Source organism: Mobula birostris, chromosome 17 (assembly GCF_030028105.1).
Source record: "Mobula birostris isolate sMobBir1 chromosome 17, sMobBir1.hap1, whole genome shotgun sequence".
NCBI lineage: Eukaryota > Metazoa > Chordata > Chondrichthyes > Myliobatiformes > Myliobatidae > Mobula > Mobula birostris.
In genome coordinates, this window is record NC_092386.1 from 8488094 (window position 1) to 8508964 (window position 20871).

Here is a 20871-nt window from a genome sequence, read left to right on the forward strand (position 1 = left end):
GGTTTCAGCGCTATGTAGGAGCACTGTTTTAAAATTCGAGTTGAAGATTCTGATTTTGGTTTTCCTTGATATGACTCAGATGTCCACACTTTCTTCCAGATGTTGAAAACTACTCTGCAAAATTCTTAGACACATATATATAGCCAGGATGCCTAAGACCTTTGCACAGTACAGTATGTCAACATGGAGTGGACAGCCAGTTTGTAAAGCTGGCGGGAGCAAAGAATGTTGGGGATGGCAAGGGTGGAGTGCTGCAGGAGGGGTGTGGGGCAGGTGGCAGAGAAGGAGTGCCAGAGGGGCGAGGAGTGACGCTGGTGCAGATATGCCAAGCCCTGACAGGCAAGGTCATTTGATTCCAACCAACTGGCATATTAGTCATTACAAAATGAGTCTCTGGTGCTTCCCGCTCCCTCCCCTCTCCCTGCCCCCTTCCGACTCTCAGTTTACAATAGAGACTCATATCAGAATGAGATTTATCATCACTCATATACTGTATGTCCTGAAATTTGTTTTTTTTTTGTCAGCAGTACAGTGCAATTTATGGTATATAATTACTACAGTACTGTGCAAAACTCTTAGGCACTCTGGCTATACACACATGTACCTAAGACTTTTGTACAGAACTGTAAAAAATTATTAATAAGTAATACAAAAAGAGATTAAAATAGTGAGGTCGTGTTCATGGACCATTCGGTGACCTGATGGTGGAGTGGAAGAAGCTGTTCCAATAGCTGTTGTATCTATCATGATAGAAAAGCATTCTAGTATCATTGATTTTATAGTGTTGCCAGGCAGGACACTGATTCTTTCCCCATTTATACAGAGTCAGCGAATAATTGGTAGAACTCCAGAGCACTTAGGTAGTGAGAATGGAATGTTTCAATTACAAATATAATTATTTGGCAGGGACCTTCACTGCATTCAAATTAGAATTTGTCTAGACCTAACACTCCTAAAGTTGAATCAGAATCAGGTTTAATATCACTGGCATATGTGGGGGAATTTGTTGTTTTGTGGCAGTAGTATGATGCATAATAAAAACTATAAATTACAAGATACATATATGTACATATGGTATAAAATTAAATTGAAAAACTGTGATAAAAATAGAGGAAAAGAAATAGTGAGGTAGTGTTCATGGGTTCGTTGTCCATTCAGAAATCTGATGGTGGAGGGGAAGAAGCTGTTTCTAAAACATTGAGTGTGTGTCTTCAGGCTCCTGAACCTCCTCCTTGATGGTAGCAATGAGAAGAGAGCATGTCCTGGGTGATGGCGGTCCTTAATGATGGATGCTGCCTTTTTGAGCCATCTCCTTTTGAGGATGTTCAAGATACTGTGGAATCTAGAACCCATGATGAAGCTGTCTGAGTTTACAACTTTCTGCAGCTTTGTCTGATCCTGTGCAGTGGCCCATACATACCACGTGGTAATGCAACGAGTTAGAAATCTCTACATGTTAGATCTGTAGATATTTGCACGTGTCATTGGTGACATACCAGATCTCCTCAAACTCCTAACGAAGCATAGCCACCATTGTGCCTTTTCTGCATTTGCATCAATATGTTGGACCCAAGATAGATTTTCAAAGCTGTTGTCATCCAGGAACTTGAAACTGCTCACCCTTTCCACTGCAGACCCCTCGATGAGGACTGGTGTGGGTTCCGTCAATTACTCTTCCTGAAGTCCACAATGAATTCCTTGGTCTTACTGATGTTGAGTGCAGTGTTGTTGTTGAACCTGCTGGTATATCTCACTCCTGGACGCCTCCTCATTACCATCTGAAATTCTGCCAATAGCTGCATCATCAGCAAAGTTGTAGATGGTGTTTGAGCTGTGCTTAGCTACAGAGTCAAGAGTGTAGAGAGAGTAGAGCAGTGGTCTAAGTACGCAAACACGAGGAAATCTGCAGATGCTGGAAGTTCAAGCAACACACTTCAAAGTTGCTGGTGAACGAGATTCAAATCTCTTACTAGCTTTTCTTTCAGTTGGTCCTGACGAAGGGTCTCGGCCCGATACATCGACCGGACCTCTTCCTAGAGATGCTGCCTGGCCTGCTGCATTCATCAGCAACTTTGATGTGTGTTGCAGTGGTCTAAGTACGTATCTTTGAGGTGCACCAGTGTTGATTGTCAGCAAAGAGGAGATGATATTTCCAATCCACACAGACTGTGGTCTCCCGGTGAGGAAGTCAAGGTTTTGGTGCTTATTGATTAGAAATGAGGGCTTAATTGGGTTGAATACTGAGCAGTAATGAATAAACAGCAGTCTGACATAGGTATTGCAGTTGTCCAGGTGATTCAAGGCTTTGTGAAGAGCCATTGAGATTACATCCGCTGTAGACCTATTGTGGCGATAGGCAAATTGCAGCAGGTTCAGTTCCTTGCCTAGGCAGTTGATTCTGGCCATGACCAACCTCTCAAGGCACTTCATCAAGGTAGATGTGAGTGCCACTAGGTGATAGTCATTGAGGCAGCTCACCCTGCTCTTCTTGGGTACTAGTGTGATCGTCACCAGGTGGGACCCTCCAACTGCAGCAGTGAGAGATTGAAGATGCCCTTGAACACTCCCACCAGTTGGTTGGCACAGGTTTTCAGTGTCCTACCAGGTACACCATCAGGGCTTGATGATTTGCAAGGGTTCACCCTCCAGAAAGACGTTCTGCCGTTGGCTTCTAAGACAGATATCACAGGGTCACCAGATGCTGCAGTGATTCACGTAGGATAGTGGTATTCTTCCATTCAAAGTGTGCATAAAAGGCATTTAGTTCATCTGGGAGGGAAGTTCAAGGCGAATTTATTATCAGGTACATATATGTCACCATATACAACCCTGAGATGCATTTTCTTGCAGGCATGCGCAGTAAACCTAAGAAAAACAATAGAAGCAATGTATGACCACACCCAACAGGATGAACAAAGAACCAATATGCAAAAAACAACAAAACTATACAAACAGAAAATTAAAAAAAATTATGAATAAGCAACAAATATCAAGAACATGGCATGAAAAAGTTCAAAGTAAAATTTATTATCAGAGCACTTACATGTCACCACATACAACCCTGAGATACTTTTTCTGCAGGCATACTTAGCAAATCTATAGAACAGTAACTGTAAACAGGATCAATGAACAAGAAACTATGTAAATGCAAATATAAATAAATAACAATAAGTAACAAGCATGAAATAACAAGATAAAGATTCCTTAGAGTGAGACCATCATTTGTGGAACACTAGAAGTAGAATGAATGTAGTTATCGTCTTTTATTCATGAGCCTGATGGTTGAGGGGTAGTAACTGTTCTTGAACTTGTGGTGCGAGTCCTGAAGCTCCTGTACCTTCTACCTTGTGGCAGCAGTGAGAAAAGAGCGTAGCCTGGGTGGTGAGGATCTTTGATGATGGATGTTGCTTTTCTACAGCAACACTTCATGTAGATGTGCTCAATGGTTGGGAAGGCTTTACCTGTGATGTACTGGGCCAAATCCATTACTTTTTGTAGGACTTTCCATTCAAAGGCATTGGTGATGCCATACCAGGCCATAATGTAGCCAGTCAGCACACCTTCCACCACCCATCTATAGATGTTTGCCAAGGTTTTTGATGACATGCTGAATCTCCGCAGACTCCTGAGTCAGTAGAGGCACTGGCTCAGCCTCTGATTTCCCTCTCCTGAGGTCCACAATCAGTTCCTTGATCTTATTGACATTGAGTCGAGTAAGAGGTTGTTCTTGTTACACCACTCAGCCAAATTTTCTATCTCCCTCCTGTATGCTGATTTATCACCACCTTTGACATGGCCCACAACGGTGGTGTCATCAGCAAACTTGTGTATGGTCTTGGATGTACTATTTGGTGTTGGTGTTGAAGAGTCCTTGAAAGTGAGTCCATAAGTTGTGGGAACATTTCAGTGATGAGGCAAGTGAAGTTGCTCTGGTTCAAGAGCCTAATGGTTGAAGTGTAATAACTGTTCCTGAACCTGGCGGTGTGGGGCCAAAGCTCCTGTACCACCTTGCTGATGGCAGCAGTGAGACGAGAATGTGCCGGGATGGTAAGGCTCCTTGTTGACGAATGCTGCTTTCCTGCGATGGCTCTCCATGTAGATGTGCTCATGGGCTTTACCCATGATGGACTGGGCTATATCCACTACTTTTTGTAGGCTTTTCTATACAAGGGTATTGTGTTTCCATACCAGGCTGTGATGCAACCAGTGAATATACTGTCCACCACACATCAATAGGAATTTGTCAAAGCTTTAAATTACATGCCAAATCTTCACAAACTTCTGAGGAAGTAGAGGTGCTGCTGAGCTTTCTTCATAGTGGCATTTATGTGCTGGAACTAGGACAGATCCTCCAAAATTATAACGCTGAGGAATTTAAAGTTGCTGACCCTCTCCACCACTGAACCCCTGACGAGGACTGGCTCGTGGACCTCTGGTTTTCTCCTCCTGAAGTCAATAATCATCTCCTTGGTCTTGCTAACAGTGGATGAGAGGTTGTCATTGTGGCACCCCTCTACCAGACTTTCAATCTCCCTCCTATATGCTGATTTGTCTTCAGCTTTAATTTGGCCAATGCCAGCGGTGTTGTCAGAAAAAAACTGAAGCTCAAAACAAAACATGGTCAGAGGAATGGGTATCTCAGAATATAAGATAAAATTCCTGTACTTTTTTTTATAGCCAATTACTGCATTGATTATTTCTAGAAAATCATGTTTGAAACCAATGATATAGGGAAGAAATAATCACTATCAAAGCTTAAATTTGTATTTTAGCACCCAGTCAATGGAACTGAAATCATGTAACCCTGAGATAGAGGAAGACTGTTTCAGTTATGAGCAGTTAGTTGAAAAGAATGGAGTTATAAAAATAGTACTAGAATATTCTGGTATTCATCCAAATATGATTAGCACTTGCCTGCACCATTTTGAAGATAAATTCAAGAGATTCTGCAGGTATTGGAAATCCAGAGCAACACGCACAAAACTCTGGTGGAACTTAGCAGGTCAGGCAGCATCTATAAAAGTCACTAAATAGTCGACACTTCAGGACTTTATCAGCCCTGAAAAGGAAGGGGGAAGGTGCCAGAATACGGAGCTGAAGTGGAGAGAGGAAGAGGACAAGCTAGAAGATGATAGGTGAAGTCAGGTGGGTGGGAGAGGAGAGATGAAGTAAGAAGCTGGGAGTAAGAAGGTGGAAAAGGTAAAGGGCTGAGATGAAGGAAACTGATAGGAGAGGAGAGCGGACTTTGGGAAATGGGGGCACCAGGTGGAGGTGATAGGCAGGCCAAGGGAAGAGGTAAGAAGGGGGCCAGAGAGGGGAAATGAAGAAAAGGGAAGGAGGAAGGAGAAAAGGTTTTACCAGAAGTTAGAGAAATCTCAATGTTCATGCCATCAGATTGGAGACTACAGTACTATGCAAAAGGCATTGGCACATATTGTATATAGAGCTAAGCTGCCTAAGACTTTCGCACAGTACTGTAGTAACTTTATGTATTGCACTGTACTGCTGCCACAAAAACATACAAATTTCACACATTTGTGAGTGACTATAATCCTAATACATGAGACATGATAGAGGTGTACAAGATATTAAGAGGAATAGATAAAGTGGACAGTCAGTGCCTCTTCCCCAGGGCACCACTGCTCAATACAAGAGGACATGGCTTTAAGGTAAGGGGTGGGAAGTTCAAAGGAGATATTAGAGGAAGGTTTTTACTCAGAGAGTGGTTGGTGCGTGGAATGCACTGCCTGAGTCGGTGGTGGAGGCAGATACACTAGTGAAGTTTAAGAGACTAGTAGACAGGTATATGGAGGAATTTAAGGTGGGGGCTTATATGGGAGGCAGGGTTTGAGGGTCGGCACAACATTGTGGGCTAAAGGCCTGTACTGTGCTGTACTATTCTATGTTCTAATACTGATATTGATCTCTATTGTGGGCTGAGAGTGGGAAGGGGGCAAGGAGAAGGGAATCATGGTTGGGAAAAGGAGAAGGGAGCAGGAAGCACCAGAGGGACATTCTGTAACGATCAATAAACCAATTGTTTGGAACCAAATGACCTTGCCTGGTGTCTTAGGGCTGGGTGTGTCTGCACCTGCGCCACCCCTCCGCGCCTGGCACTCCTTCTCTGCCATCTGTTCCACACCCCTTCTGTGGCACTCCATTTCTGCCATTCTCAATATACTTCGCTCCTTCCAGACTTACAAAGTCACTCGCTGCTCCATGTTGACAAATACAATACTGTGTAGAAGTCTTAGGCAACTATATATATATATATATATATGTGCCTACGATATTTGCACAGTACTGTGCCTCAGTGGAATACGAGGTGTTGTTCCTCCAATCTGTGAGTGGCCTCGTGATGACAGAAAAGGACACCATGGACCGACATATCAGAATGTGAATTGGGAGTGGAAATAAAATGATCGACTACCTGGAAATCCTACTTTTCTTTAAGCTAGTAGCTTCAGTTTGTTTTTCTTTTCATTCTGTATTGAGTTACCTTCGTTGATCTTAAATGGACTGTAAGACTTATCAAAATCCCTCAGAGTTTAAAAATCCTATTTTCCGCTATGCCCTTGTAAGCAGTGTGGAGGTTTGAACTTTACAAATTATGTATTTCAGACACTGAGAAAGAAGGGCCTAAATGGGTGTGACAGCCCAGACCCAGACGCAGACGATTCAGTGAGTCACAGCCCTGAGTCTGATGAGAAGGGCAGAAAGATAAATGAAGATATTGATCTAATGATCAGCAGGCAAAGATTGTGTGTAAGTACAAGGGCCCTCCTTTATTTTACTTCTGATATTTCTCTGAATCTGGCAGGCATTGAACAAGAAAGAAAACAAAGGCTGTGACAGCCCTGATCCTGACTCCTCTTATGCGCTCACCCCACGCACTGAAGAAAAATACAAAAAAATTAATGAAGAGTTTGATAATATGATCAGGAATCATAAAATACCTGTAAGTACCATGAGACGGAAGGCTGCTCTGCTAATGACTGCTGCAGTAATCTACCCTATCAGTGCAGGTTTCTTCCAGATAAATCACATTTCAAATCATCAATATGCAGAGAACAAGCAAAAAATACTTGAAAATAGGATAATAACTAATATTAAACACAAATGATTTTGCGGATGCTGGAAATGATAACTGATATTGCCCCTTTAAAATAATGATAATCTCAAGCCGTTTCAGCTGCTTACTCAAATAATTGGGTATCACTTAGAATACTTGATCTGTAAGAGTCTAAAATGACCAGCAAAATTTACAAACGCCAACTCTCTCTGCAAAACTCTTGATGTACAGCAATGAAGTTAACAAGACAGAATAAATAACATCTTAAATAAAACCACAAAGGAAGTGATTGGTGTGGAATCATGTACTCAGTATGTAAACTAGAATATTCTGATCCATAAACAAGCTCTCTCTTCCTCAGTAGAGTCAACGTGTTTCAGTCACATTTTCTTATATTTTATTGGACAGAATATTGAAATGAAAAAAATTAAAATTTTTGATGTCTTTCTTTATTCACTTTTCAAAAAAAAATCAACGCACCTCCATAAATAAGCTATGTTTTCCGAAGTACAGCCAACATGCTTCAATAATACTTTCTTACATTTTATTCGACGGAATATTGAAGTGAAAAATATTATGGATAATTTCATCTTTCATTTTTCAAAAAAATAAATTATGACAGCACAACCAGCAAAAACATATTGTCTCTTTATCCATACTAATAACCATCAACTTTTTATTATTAAAGAATAATGCTTTTTAACAATGTAAAGAGAACAACAATTCTTTTAGAACACTTTGAATTTGTTAGAATTAAGTTTTAAAGTAGTTTTTTCATCATTCTGTGATGAAATCTGTCTAAATCACAAGCACATACTTTCTAACAGTTGGAATGACTCAGGACTATTTCATGTTCCCTCTCTCAAAATTTGACAATTTGCACCTCAAGTAATCTTTTTGCCTCACTTTAATATAGAACAGGAGTCCCAACCTTTTTTATGCCATGGACCCCTACCATTAACCAGGGGGTCTATGGACCCAGGTTGGGAACCCCTGATTTAGAGTGTGGTAGATCCCAAATAAAGCCTAGTTACTTTTCTGTCAGTGAAACTATCTTTATTCATTTTTCAAAAAAAATAAGTGATGAAAACACAACCATAAACACAAATTGCCTTCCTAAGTAGAGCCAACGTGTTTCAGTAACATTTTCTTACATTTTATTGGATATAATATTGAAGTGAACAAAATTAAGAAAGTTATTAATACTTTCTGTATTCACTTTTCCAAAAAAAATGATCAAACCACATCCATAAACAAGCCCTGTCTTCCTAATTAGAGCCAATGTGTTTAAGTCACATTTTCATCCCACTCTTTATCAAGAAGAGTTGAAATTTCATTGGTCTATTATTTAAAGGCTAGAGGTGAGAGTGAGATCTCTCTCTGCAGTGCTCTGGCACTTCGTCAGAGTTAAACTTTCCGATGCAGTAGTCATCCATGTGCTTCTCCCACGCGATGTACTCACACCCTATATTAGACCTCCTGCCCGTTACACCGCTGGCATTTAAGGCCCTCCATCTCTGGTGGTGTTCAGGGCTTCCTTCTTCACGTCAGTAGCTTCTTCTTGGTTTTCATTGCTGTCATTCGTGCAAGTCCCGGGTGGAGACTCAGGAATACTGTCACACTCAGATGTAGAAGGATTCTTCATTGGTGCTTCTGTAACAATTTTGTTTTACCAATCGGGGTTGTTGGCCCTGAGCTGAGCCCCCAAACCTGGAGGACCAGTGAACCACTCTTAGTCTGACCTCTACCCTTTGACCTGTCTGGCATGGGTGACCCTACCAAGAGTCAAAGCATAAAGCCCTGACTCCAGCCAACATAGCTCTCTAGGTCATTGATGCTATTGAGACAAGCAAGTCTCCAAACCATGACAAGGTTGTGGTCCTATTGGAGGACCCTACATTAATGATACCGACAAAATTAGGTGTGTGTGGCAGATTTCATTGTGAAGTCATACTGTGCTGACATCCATTCTGGTGCAGCATGACACCATTCCATACAATGTTTATATCCTTTAGAGTGAGATCTTTTTTCATATTTCAAACCTAAATATAAACTCAGGTGCCCTTGATAAAAGAAGTCAAAAGGCATCTATTTTAATTTCCAATGACTTTTGTTTTTCTTCTGAAAATTGCTGAGATAATCTATTTTTGCACACAACACATTTCCCCATTGTTATTCCCTACCCAGCTGGACACTATTATAGTGTAAATGAGAAAACTGTAGGTATTTCAGTGTACCAACCAAAGACTGTTCATTCCATTTAATCATGGACATTTATGTACAACACAGTACAGGCTCCTTGGCATACAATGTCGTGCTGAACATTTAACCGACTCAAAGCTTGATCAAACCCTTTCCTCCAACATAACCCTCCATTCTAAGAGCTTCTTAAATGTCCCTGATGTAGCTATCTCCAGCACCACCCCTGGCAGGGTGTTCTACACACCCACCACTCTCTGTGTAACACAAAGAACTTACCTCTGACATCCCCCCACCACTATATTTTCCTCCAGTCACCTTAAAATTATGTCCCCTTGAATTAGCCATTTCTGCCCTGGCAAAAAATCTCTGGCTGTCCACTTCTTTCTTGTATTCCTCTATCAGATCTCTTTTCATCCTCCTTGTCTCGAAAGAGAAAAGCCCTAGCTCACTCAACCAATCTTCATAAGACATGGTCTCTAGTCCAGGCAGCATGCTGGCAAATCTCCTCTGCACCCTCTCTAAAGCTTCCACATTCTTTCTATAATGAAGTGACCAGAACTGAACACAATATTGCAAGTGTGGTCTAACCAGGGTTTTATAGAGCTGCTACATTGCCTTGTGGCTCTTGAACTCAATCCCCCAACTAATGAGAGCCAGACATTTGTCTGGTTAGTCACACAAATGATCATTTTAAGCAGCAGCTTGTGACTTGTACAATGACACATGCGTGCAGGTGACATGCCTACAGTGCCACAATGTCAGCAAGGAATTTCAGTGCAATGTGACAACAAAGTAATCTAGTGACTGGCCGTTTTAAACTTGCAACATTAAAAAGATGATTAAAATAAATGTCTTACAAAACAAATTGTTTTGAGGTTATTTGAAATTTTAAAAATAAGGCAAATATTATCTCAAAAATGCAAAATTTGTGTTAAAGTGGAAACCTGCTACCTGTGCTCAAAGGGTTAAAGCTAACTGCTTGCTGTGTAGAGAGTCATTCTGCATGAGATCCCGTTGACGAAATTCAAACACGTCGTGTGCTGGGGTGATTTAACAGGATTACAAAAATTGCTTTGCCTCCCCTCAAGAACATTTTATTTTCCTGCCTTAACACTAAGCTGTTTCATTGACAACTAAACCAGAGCCTCTACACACGTAGCCATTCATATGCCTAGCCAGAAATCTGAGAAAAATAACATAACGTTTGCATGTGCGTATTGTTGCATGAAAGACAAGCTCACCTTGGTGGCCACCTTTATAATACCAGGTGGCCACCTTATAATACCTGGTGGTCACCTTATATAATGGATGGTCACCTAATATACTAGGTGGTCACCTTAATACCAGCTGGCCACCTTATAATATCTTGTGGTCACCTTATAATACCAGGTGGTCACCTTATATACCAGGTTGTCTCCTCAATTGGGTTTCATATTTTCTTTAATTTTAATCTATCACTATGATTATGATATTAAGTAAATTTAGTTTTCTCTTCCTAACACAGCAATGGTTGTTCTGAAGATTTTTTAAATTTTTGTTCTTAAATGCAATATAAGCTATAAAATATAGGCAAATGTTTGTAGTGTGATGTAGAAAAAGTGATTTGGAAAAATATTATAAAATGGATGCTTCTGCCTCCATAAGACGATAAGTTTAGTTTACAGTTCACGTTTAATTACAGGAATATAGCCAAATGAAACAGTGTTCCTCTGAGGCCAATGTGTAAAACACAGTACCAACAGCCACACAGAGCACACAGCAAATATTGCACATAGGATTATGATGGAAGAAAAATATACAGTTACAAAATATATAATGTAGCTCAAGTCCCAAGTCCTTGTGTGTCATGGCCTTTAGATTGATGGTGTGTGGATGTTGTCCTGGAGTCACATTTCTGCAAGAAAAAGCCGCAGCAGTTCCTCATTTTGCGCAATTGCAGCCACAGATGAACGCAATCCAGCTTGGCTTCCCAGGAGCGAACACTGGTGGGCAGCACTGACGGGAGGGGACTGCCCCCAACCCAGTACGAGTTCCAGCAGCACACAGCCAGCTCTGGTGCCTCCTTTGCCGGCAACTACAACAGGCATCTCCAAGGCACGAGGGCCTTGTCTACGCAACAACCAAGGCAACGCAGCTCCCCCGCTATCAGTCTCCCTAATGAACCAGTGAATCGGACTCTCAATATTCTATATTACCAACATCCAGCAGGGTCTTGCAATCACAAGAAAAAGATCCAAGCCAGTCATTTTCACCATTTGATGGATCATGCACCACCCAGGTGACTGAAGCAGGCTGCAACACAGTGCACAACAAGTCCAGCTCCAACACTCTCTCTAACAACTCACTAGTGGGAGCAGAATCAGGTTATTCAGCCCATCGATTCTGCTCTGCCCTTCCATTATGACTGAATTATTATCCCTCTCAATCCTTCCTCTTGTCATCTTATAACTTTTGAAGCCCTGACTAATCAAGAACCTATCAACCTCTGCTTCAAGTATACCCAATCACCTGGCCTCCACAGCTACTGGTGGCAATGAACGTCACAGATTCACCACCCCCTTCATAAGGAAATTCTTCCTCATTTCCGTTCTAACTGGTTATCCCATTATTCTGAGACTGTGCCCTCTGATTCTAGACTCCACCACCATAAGAAACACCCTCTTTACGTCCGCCCTATTGAGACCTTTCAAATTCCTCCTCATTCAGCTTGAAGTCTCCAGCTTCAGCTTGGCAGTTCAACCTGTGGTCGATGTGGTTAAAAAGAGCTGTGTGTCCAGATCCCACGAGTGAACGCAGTCATTGCAAACAGGAAGGATGGTGCTCTCAAAGTGATAGCCTGCTAAAGCCCACGCAAGCATGATGCAGTATCACCGTTTCAAATCACCTTCCCCCAAGAGACCACATAATGAGTGTGGCTGAGACTGTACTGAGCAAAGCTGAAATGGTGGAGACCAGGGTTACACATTCAAGATTCAAAATTGAAGATAGTTTAATGCCATTTCCCGTACACAAATGTAAAGGAGAACAAATTAATTGTTGCTGCGGATCCAATGCAGCATAAAAAAGCACAATAAGATTAAAAAACCAATAATTTAAAAAAAACAATAATGATAATCACAGAAGATAGCTTATATACTGTACATAGGTCAATTACATGTCCATAAGGTGACACTAGGCAGAGGAGTGGCTGTACATACGGTGACCCTGACAGGAAATGATAAAGTAGTGGTGGTTGGGGGTGATGTGGGGTGGGTTAGTGGCTGAAAGTGTTAAAGAAATTTCTTAAATCTGAGTACCCTGAATGGTCTTTAGGAACAGTTTGTATTCCAGAACCTTCCATCAAATTAAACACCCAAACATAGCCAAAGAGGATTCAGTAACACTTGAACAACCCTTCTTAAAAAAGAATTATGGGAAACAAAATTTCCATAACATATCCAGCCAATCAAAATAACGTTCCTCCAGAGGCGGTGCACCCACAAAACAGTTATCACATTCAACATGTTAAACAAAATGTTACCATAAATAAGTTAATAAAGGATTCAAAGTACATTTACTATCAAGTAATGTATGCAGCATACAACCTTGAGATTTGTCTTCCCCATAGACAGCCACAAGGCAAACAAAGCCTGTTCAAAGAAAAGCATCAACCCCACCCCCCATGAGCAAAAAAAACAAATCATGCAAACAGCAACAGAAACATCAACCCCCCCCCCACCCCTGCAAAGAAACAAACCCTGCAAATGGCAACAAGAAATAATGAGCAAAAAAATCACAAAATCATCACAGTCTATTTTCAGTTCAGCTCAGAGTTCATTATCTGCAGGCCATCCTATATGCATTTAGTGTGAAGAACAGGTAAACAGTTGCTGTCTTAGTGACAACACTTCAGTGGTGACAGGGTATTCATTAATCTCACAGCCTGAGGGACGAAACTATTACCCAGTCTGGCAGTCCTAGTCCTGATACTTCTTCATGCCCCGGGTCAAAGAGATGGAGGGATGGGTGTGATATTTAAACAGAAGAATGCATCATGACATTCATACAGTTGAATTCATTGCAATGGTACATTCAGGTTGTACAAGGTAAAGCAATAACAGAGTGTAGAACGAAGTGTAACAGTTACAGAGAAGGTGCAGTGCAGGTAGGTAGTAAAGTGGAAGGTCATAACGAGGTAGATATGGGTCCATCTTATTGTACTAAGGGTCCCTTCAAGAGCCTGATAGAAGCTGTACTTGAGCCTAATGCTACATGCTTTTAGCATCTTCTGCCCAATTGGGGGGGGGGGGTGGCAGGGGGAGAGCAAATATCCGGGGTGGGTGGGGTCTTTCACTGTGGTGGCTGATTTACCGAAGCAGGTAGAAGCGTTGAGCTCTGGTTGGGAGACTGGTTTCCATGATGTTCTGAGCTGTCCCCACAGCTCTCTGCAGTTTCTTGCCATAGCAGGCAGAGGATTTGCTATACCAAGCCGTGATACATTGGGGTGAGATGCTTCTGTGGTGAGAATCAAAACTGATAACTCATGAATCAGAAAAGACAAAATATGCTAATTGAAAATAACTGGCAAGATAAACAATAAAAATAACTATTGTTTTGAAATTTAAATTTGAAATGAAAATTGATTATTGTATAAACAGCAAGTCAATACCACAAAGTTAAGCTGGGATGGCTGTCAAAGGTTTGTGAGTGGGAATAACTGGAAAATTTTGCACTACAGTACTGTGTAAAAGTCTTAGGTACGTAAATATAGCCCTATAAATTACAATAATACATATAAAAATAAATAAGTAGTTCAAAAGGAGAACAAGAGAAAATACTGAGTTAGTGGTCACTGTCCATTCAGAAATCTGATGGCAGAGGGGAAGAAATTGTTCCTGAAACACTGAGTGTGTGGCCTCAGGCTCCTGTACCTCCTTACTGATGGTGGCAATGAGAAGAGGGCATGTCCTGGTAATGGGGGTCCTTAATAATGGATGCTGCCTTTTTGGGGCATTGCCTTTTGAAGGTGTCCTAGATGCCAGGGAACCTAGTACCCATGATGGAATTGGCTGAGCTAACAACTTCCTGCAGCTTTTTCCGATCCTTTGCAGTGTCCCCTTCATAGCAACTGATGATGTAACCAATTAGAATGCATCTGTAGACATTTGTGAGTATCTTTGGTGACATACCAAGTCCCCTCAAACTCCAAATGAAATATAGCCGCTGTTGTACCTTCTTTGTAACTGCAACAGTATCTCAGGCCCAGGATAAATCGTCAGGGATATTGAAACCCAGAAACCCGGGAACCTGAAATTGCTCACCCTTTCCACTGCTGCTGAGATATTGAGTAATCTTTCATTTGTATCTCTTAAAAAAGTGAGTTTTCTCACTTAGAAGCCCTGCTGAATATTGCAGCATTTGGAAATTTACTGATCCTTTAATTCCCCTGAATTATTATTATTATAACCAGGGAAGGTCTTACACAGTGAATAGGGGGGCACTGAGGAGTGTGGTAGAAGAAAGGGATCTGGCAATACAGGTCCATAATTCAGTGAAAGTGGCAGCACAGTTGATAGAATCGTAAAGAACGTTTTTGGCACGTTGGCCATCATAAATCCATGTATTGAGTACAGGAGATGGGATGTTATGTTGAAGTTGCATAAGACATTGGTGAGGCCTAATTTGGAGTATTGTGTGTAGTTTTGGTCACCTACCGACAGGAATGATGTAAGTAAGGTTGAAAGAGTACAGAAAAAATTTGCAAGGATGTTGCCGGGTCTAGAGGACCTGAGTTATAAGGAAAGATTGAATAGGTTAGGACTTTATTCCTTGGAGCATAGAAGTCTGAGAGAAGACTTGATAGAGGTATACAGAATTATGAGGGATATAGACAGGGTAAATGCAAGTAGGCTTTTTCCACTGGGGTTGGGTGGGCCGGAGGTCATGGGTTAAGGGTGAAAGATAAAAAAATTTAAGTACATGAGGGGGAATCTTCTTCACTCAGAGGGTGGTAAGAACGTGGAATAAGCTGCCAGCATAAGTGGTGGATGCGAGCTCGATTTAAAAGTTTAAGAGAAGTTTGGATAGGTACATGGATAGTAGGGGTATGGAGAGCTGTGGTTTCAGTGCAGGTTGATGAGAGCAGGCAGTTTAAATGGCTCGGCACATACTAGATGGGCTGAAAGGCCAGTTTCTGTGCTGTACTTTTCTATGACTCCAACTTGTTACACTTCATTTGGGCTTTATGTGCTGAAATAACTGCCTCTCAGTGCGCATGTGCAATCTTTATATTTCATAATGTCACGCAATACATTTGCTTCTCATCAGGTCAATTTCATTTCATGTTAAGCCTTAATGACCTGCTGTTTTGAGATTAACTGTGTCATCTGCAAAATTAGTTTATAATTTCAACCTCAATCAGGTTATTAATAAAATGGGATATTCACACGGAGGTAATGCTATTATTACAGCACCAGCGACCCGGGGTAAGCTCTTCCGCGGTCTGTAAGGAGTTTCTACATTCTCCCCGAGACCGCATGGGTTTCCTCCGAGTCTCCGGTTACCTCCTGCCCGCAGTCCAAAGACATACCAGTTAGGAGAATAATTGGTCACATGGGTATAACTGCATGGGCTCATTGGGCCAGAAGAGCCTGTTACCATGCCGTATCTCTGAATAAATCAACACAAATAAATTTATGTATTAATTCCCTGTTGCATAATTAGTTGCTATTCTTCATCTAGTGATGTGGTATTAAAGGATAACATAAAGCTATGAAATTTCTTAATGTAGTCAATGTTCATTTCCAGTAAGAGGCAACTCAGGCTAATGTGGAGCAGCGTTAGTGTCACCAGGTCCCTCACTCTGGGCAGTGTTGCCTTTGATCAAAGAGCCACCTGAAACTGCCATTAAACACTGTCACTGCAAGAGCAGGCAGAGACCGGGTAACCTCAAAGTTCAAAGTCAGTTTATTATCAAAGTGCATAAATGTCACCATATACAACCCAGATTCATTTTGTGGCAATCACAGTAAGTACAAGAAACGCAGTAGCATCAGTGAAAGACCGCACCCAACAGGAAGGTCAGATAACCCCTCTGGTTCAAGGGCCTGATGGTTTTGGTCATTGGTGAGGCCAAATTTGGAGTATTGTGTACGGTTCTGGGCACCTGACTATAGGAAGGATTTCAGTAAGATTGAAAGAGTGCAGAGAAGATCTACTAGGATATTGCCGGGTCTTCAGGAGTTGAGTTACAGGGAGAGACTGAACAGGTTAGGACTTTATTCCTTGGAGCATAGAAGAATGAGGGGAGATTTGGTAGAGGTTTACAAAATTATGAGGGGTATAGACAGAGTAAATGTGAATAGGCTCTTTCCACTTAGATTAGGAGAGATAAATACGAGAGGACATGGCTTTAGGGTGAAAGGGGAAAGGTTTAGGGGGAACTTCTTCACTCAGAGAGTGGTGGGAGTGTGGAACGAGCTGCCATCTGACGTGGTAAATGTGGGCACACTCTTAAATTTTAAGAATAAATTGGGTAAGTACATGGATGGGAGAGGTCTGGAGGGTTATGGACTAGCGGAATAATGTTTCGGCACAGACTAGAAGGGCCAAATGGCCTGTTTTCTGTGCTCTGGTGTCCTATGGTTTAGGAGTAATAACTGTTCCTGATTCTGGTGGTGTGAGTCCTGAGCCTCCTTCCTAATGGCAGCAGCAAGAAGGCAGAATGGACTGGAGGGTGGGGTCCTTGATGATCGATGCTGCTTTCCTGCGACAGAGCTCCATGCAGATGTGGGGAGGGCTTTACCCATGATGGACTGGGCTGTATCCACTACTTTCTGTAGGTACGTATAAAGAGAAATTTATACCTATGCTAGTTATTTAAGTATTTAAGAATTGAGTTCCATTACTATGTTCCATTCTTACCTGTACACATAAATGAAGGCAATACTGTTATTCTATTTCAAGTTGTTTTAGACTCTGTTTAGGTAATTAACTTGTGTATTATGGACATCAGGCAGATGGTTTCTATGTGTCAATAGGAATGAAAAATATGTCAGCTGTGCTCCAAGCTGGATTCAATAACCCCAATATTGACAAAAGTGAGCTCGAATTGCCCTGCAAAGCATGAGGCCAGAAATCCCATACAGGGCAGCAGTCTGAAAGCTGCTTTGCTCTACACAGTCAGGGGAAATATGCTTGGGCATCATGCTGACACTAGCTAATTAGTTTGCACTGATAGCTACAATGAGTGGTGGGCATCTTGTGGGAGTTCTCCTCTGTCTCGGAGGCAGCAATGAACATCAGTGCGAGGGTAAAAGTGCCGGTGATGCCCTCACTGTAAGGTTAATGGCAGCCCTAAATTTCAGGACAGGTCTGACTAACCTCTGCCCACAAGAACCCTGAAGCGCTCACACTGCAATGCAGGGAAAATAGCAAGGCCAGCGTGACCTGCAACTCCAAGCTGCTACATCACCAGCGCCAATGACCTGCATTTATATAGCGCCTGCCTCTTCATTCTACAGAGCCTGCAGCTTGCAATGATGCTCAAGCAGATAGTAGGCTGTGGCATATGCTCTCAGGTATGCCTTGGTGATCATATCCAGAATTCTATTTTGGGATGAGTTCATTTCCTAAAGGAGGTGCAAGCTAGAGCTATTTTTTGTGCTTCCTGACCATCTGCCCTGATGATGGCAAGGAATGTGACAGCGATATCTTGCTGCTGCATCGGTTTTAGGGCTGCTGAGAGTGAGGTGTGTGCTGGTGTAAGAAAAAAGGATGCAAAGTTTCCAGGATTTTGGAGGTATTTTCAGGAAGCCTCCTCTGAAGTGTGAGGGCAGCACAGGAGCGTAGTGGTCAGCGCATCACTTTACAGAACTGAGCTTAAAGATCGGGGTTCGATTTCCTGCCAAACTCCAGTAGGGAGCTTATACTGCATGGGACCTCCAGGTGCTCCAATTCCTTCCCATGTTACAAAGGTGGACTGTAGTTGCATGAGTATAGTTGGGTAGCGCTGGCCGGAAGGGCCTGTTACTATGTTGTACCTTCAAATAAATGTTAATTTACAACTAAGAAAATTGTACATTCTCCCAATGACCCTGTGAGTTTCCTCCAGGTGATCCGGTTTCTTCCACATCCCGAGAACATACGGGCTAGGGTTTCGTCATGAGCAAGCTATGTTGGTGCCAGAAGTACACCAAAGCTTGCGGGACGCTCAGCACAATCCTCGACGATGTAATTTGATGCAAATGGTGCATTTCACTGTATGTTTTGTTGTACGTACGACAAGTAAAACTAATCTTTAACTCTTTACCTTTAAGGCCAAGAGCAGAGAAATGTAGTGCTTGCCCCAGTGAGTCTGTGCCAAACGCTGAGCCGTCAACTACACAAATTCAGAATCAGGTTTAGTATTACACACAAAATGCTGGAGGAACTCAACAGGCCAGGCAGCATCTAGGAAAAGAGTACAGGCAACTTTTCAGACCAAGTCCTGCTGAAGAGTACGTCGACTGTAATCCTTTTCTAGATGCTGCCTGGCCTGCTGAGTTCCTCCAGCATTTTGTGTGTGTTGCTCAGATTTCCAGCATCTACAGATTGTCTCTTGTTTGCGATCAGGTTTAGTATCACAGGCACATGTCATGACATTTCTACAGTACTGTGTAAAAGTCTGAGGCACCCCAGCGATATATTATGTCCCTAAGACGTTTGCACAGTAGTGTATATATAAAAAAAATTAAATTAAGCCAGCTCAAAAGAAGAGGAAAAAAATAGTGAGGAAGTGTTCAATGTCCATTCAGAAATCTGATGGTGAAGGGGAAAAAGCTGTTCCTGAAATGTTGAGTGCGCATCTTCAAACTCCTATTCCTTCGTCCTGATGATAGTAATGAAAAGAGGGCACGTCCTGCATGATGAGAGTCCTCAATGATAGATGTCACCTTTTTGAGACATCACCTTTCGGATCTGTAATCAATGCCTTGTTTAGTCCTCCTCACATTCCCATCAACTGGCAGGAAAGCAAATAAATTAACCCTGCTGACAGATTGTGAAGGACTCGCACGAGATAGTGCCATTCTCACAGTCCCTTTTCCCCATGAGATAATGCCAGTGCCTTTACCCCGTGTGATAATGCCAGTCCGTTTTCCCCATGAGATAATGCCAGTCCCTTTTCCTCATGAGATAATGCCAGTCCCTTTTCCCCATGTGATAATGCCAGTCCCTTTTCCTCATGAGATAATGCCAGTCCCTTTTCCCCATGTGATAATGCCAGTCCCTTTTCCTCATGAGATAATGCCAGTCCCTTTTCCTCATGAGAAAATGCCAGTGCCTTTTCCCTTCTTGTTAACTGTACAGAGAGCCATCATCTATTGGTATTTTTGTATCACCTAGACAGGGAGCAAATGCCCAAAAAGGTAGGCTTAGGGAGATTAAAGTTTGACGTTACTTGAGTTACTGGCACTTTCCTGTCTGTTTGAACCAGTCTGGCTAATCTCAGAACTCTCATTATCAAGGCGTTTTCACGCACAAACTGCCACTCACTGATTTTTTTTTTTGCTTTTGCACCATTCTCTGTAAACTCTAGAGACTGCTGTGCATGAAAATCCCAGGAGATCAGCTGTTTCTGAAATACTCAAACCATCCTGTCTGGCACCAAAGATCATACCATGGTCAAAGTTACTTAGCTCTCATTTCGTCCCCATTCTGATGTTTGGTCTGAGCAACAACTGAACCTCTTGACCATGTCTGCATGATTTTATGCATTGAGTTGCTGCCACGTGATTGGTTGATTGGATATTTGCAATAATGAGTAGGTGTACAGGTGTACCTAATAAAGTGGCCACTGAATATAGAGTGAAAGGCATCATTTGCATCAGTGACCGACACAGTCCAAGGATGTGCTGGGGGCAGCTGGCAAGTGTTGCCGTACTTTTGACACCAGCATAGTATGCCCGCAACTTACTAGACTTAACCCATATGTTTTTGGAATGTAGGAGGAATCTGAAGCACTTGGAAAATCCCCTGCAGTATGGGGAAGAATGTAGATACTCCTTTATAGACAGCAGTGGGATTCGAACCCCAATCTTACAGCTGGCATTGGTTAATATCTTTGTCAATTTTTGAAAGCATATTAAGATCAGTGTATGTAATTTATGTAAGACGCCACAGGCCTGTTTCCTTTGTTTGGTGGTGTGACAGGCTGTGTGGGAGCTGTGGGGCCTTGCTTGTAGCAGGGCTTGCCTGCTGCTGCAGTCCAGGGTAGAGACGCCAGTAGCTTGCCATTCATGCACGGTTGGGGGCTGGCCTCGTTCATCTGTGCTGCCCTGCAGTTTTTGATCAGTGGAATGACAGGCTGGGTGGGTTACAGTATATGTGCACTGGCAGGAATCTGTACAATCAATTTGCAGGGCATGGCGCTCAGGGTTTTGGACTAAATAAGTGCTTTTTTTTTGCTTGCTATTTTGAATGTGCTGTGTATGTTTTACACCTTGGCCCCAGAGGAATACTGTTTCATTCGGCTGTATCCATACACGGTTGAATAATAATTAAACTTGAATTTGATTTGATTAATCGTTACCTCTTATTGGGATAAAAGCAATATTCGAACAATGGAAAACTATTAAAGT

At 42.1% G+C, this 20871-nt stretch overlaps 1 protein-coding gene across 13 annotated transcripts in view; it reads left to right on the forward strand.

Annotated features, from left to right (window-relative positions):
- The window catches only part of mef2cb (myocyte enhancer factor 2cb), a 289923-nt gene that overhangs the window by 211698 nt on the left and 57354 nt on the right, over nucleotides 1-20871 (forward strand). For 7 of the 13 annotated variants that reach the window (XM_072281243.1, XM_072281245.1, XM_072281242.1 and 4 more), the window contains one exon: nucleotides 6622-6765. The exons of 2 other annotated variants lie outside the window; for them this stretch is intronic. In XM_072281243.1, the coding sequence (XP_072137344.1) occupies nucleotides 6622-6765 (144 nt within the window). Of the gene's footprint in view, nucleotides 1-6621; nucleotides 6766-6820; nucleotides 6959-20871 lie in introns of all 13 variants that reach the window. 4 more of the 13 variants (XM_072281247.1, XM_072281252.1, XM_072281249.1 and 1 more) reach the window with 2 other exon arrangements.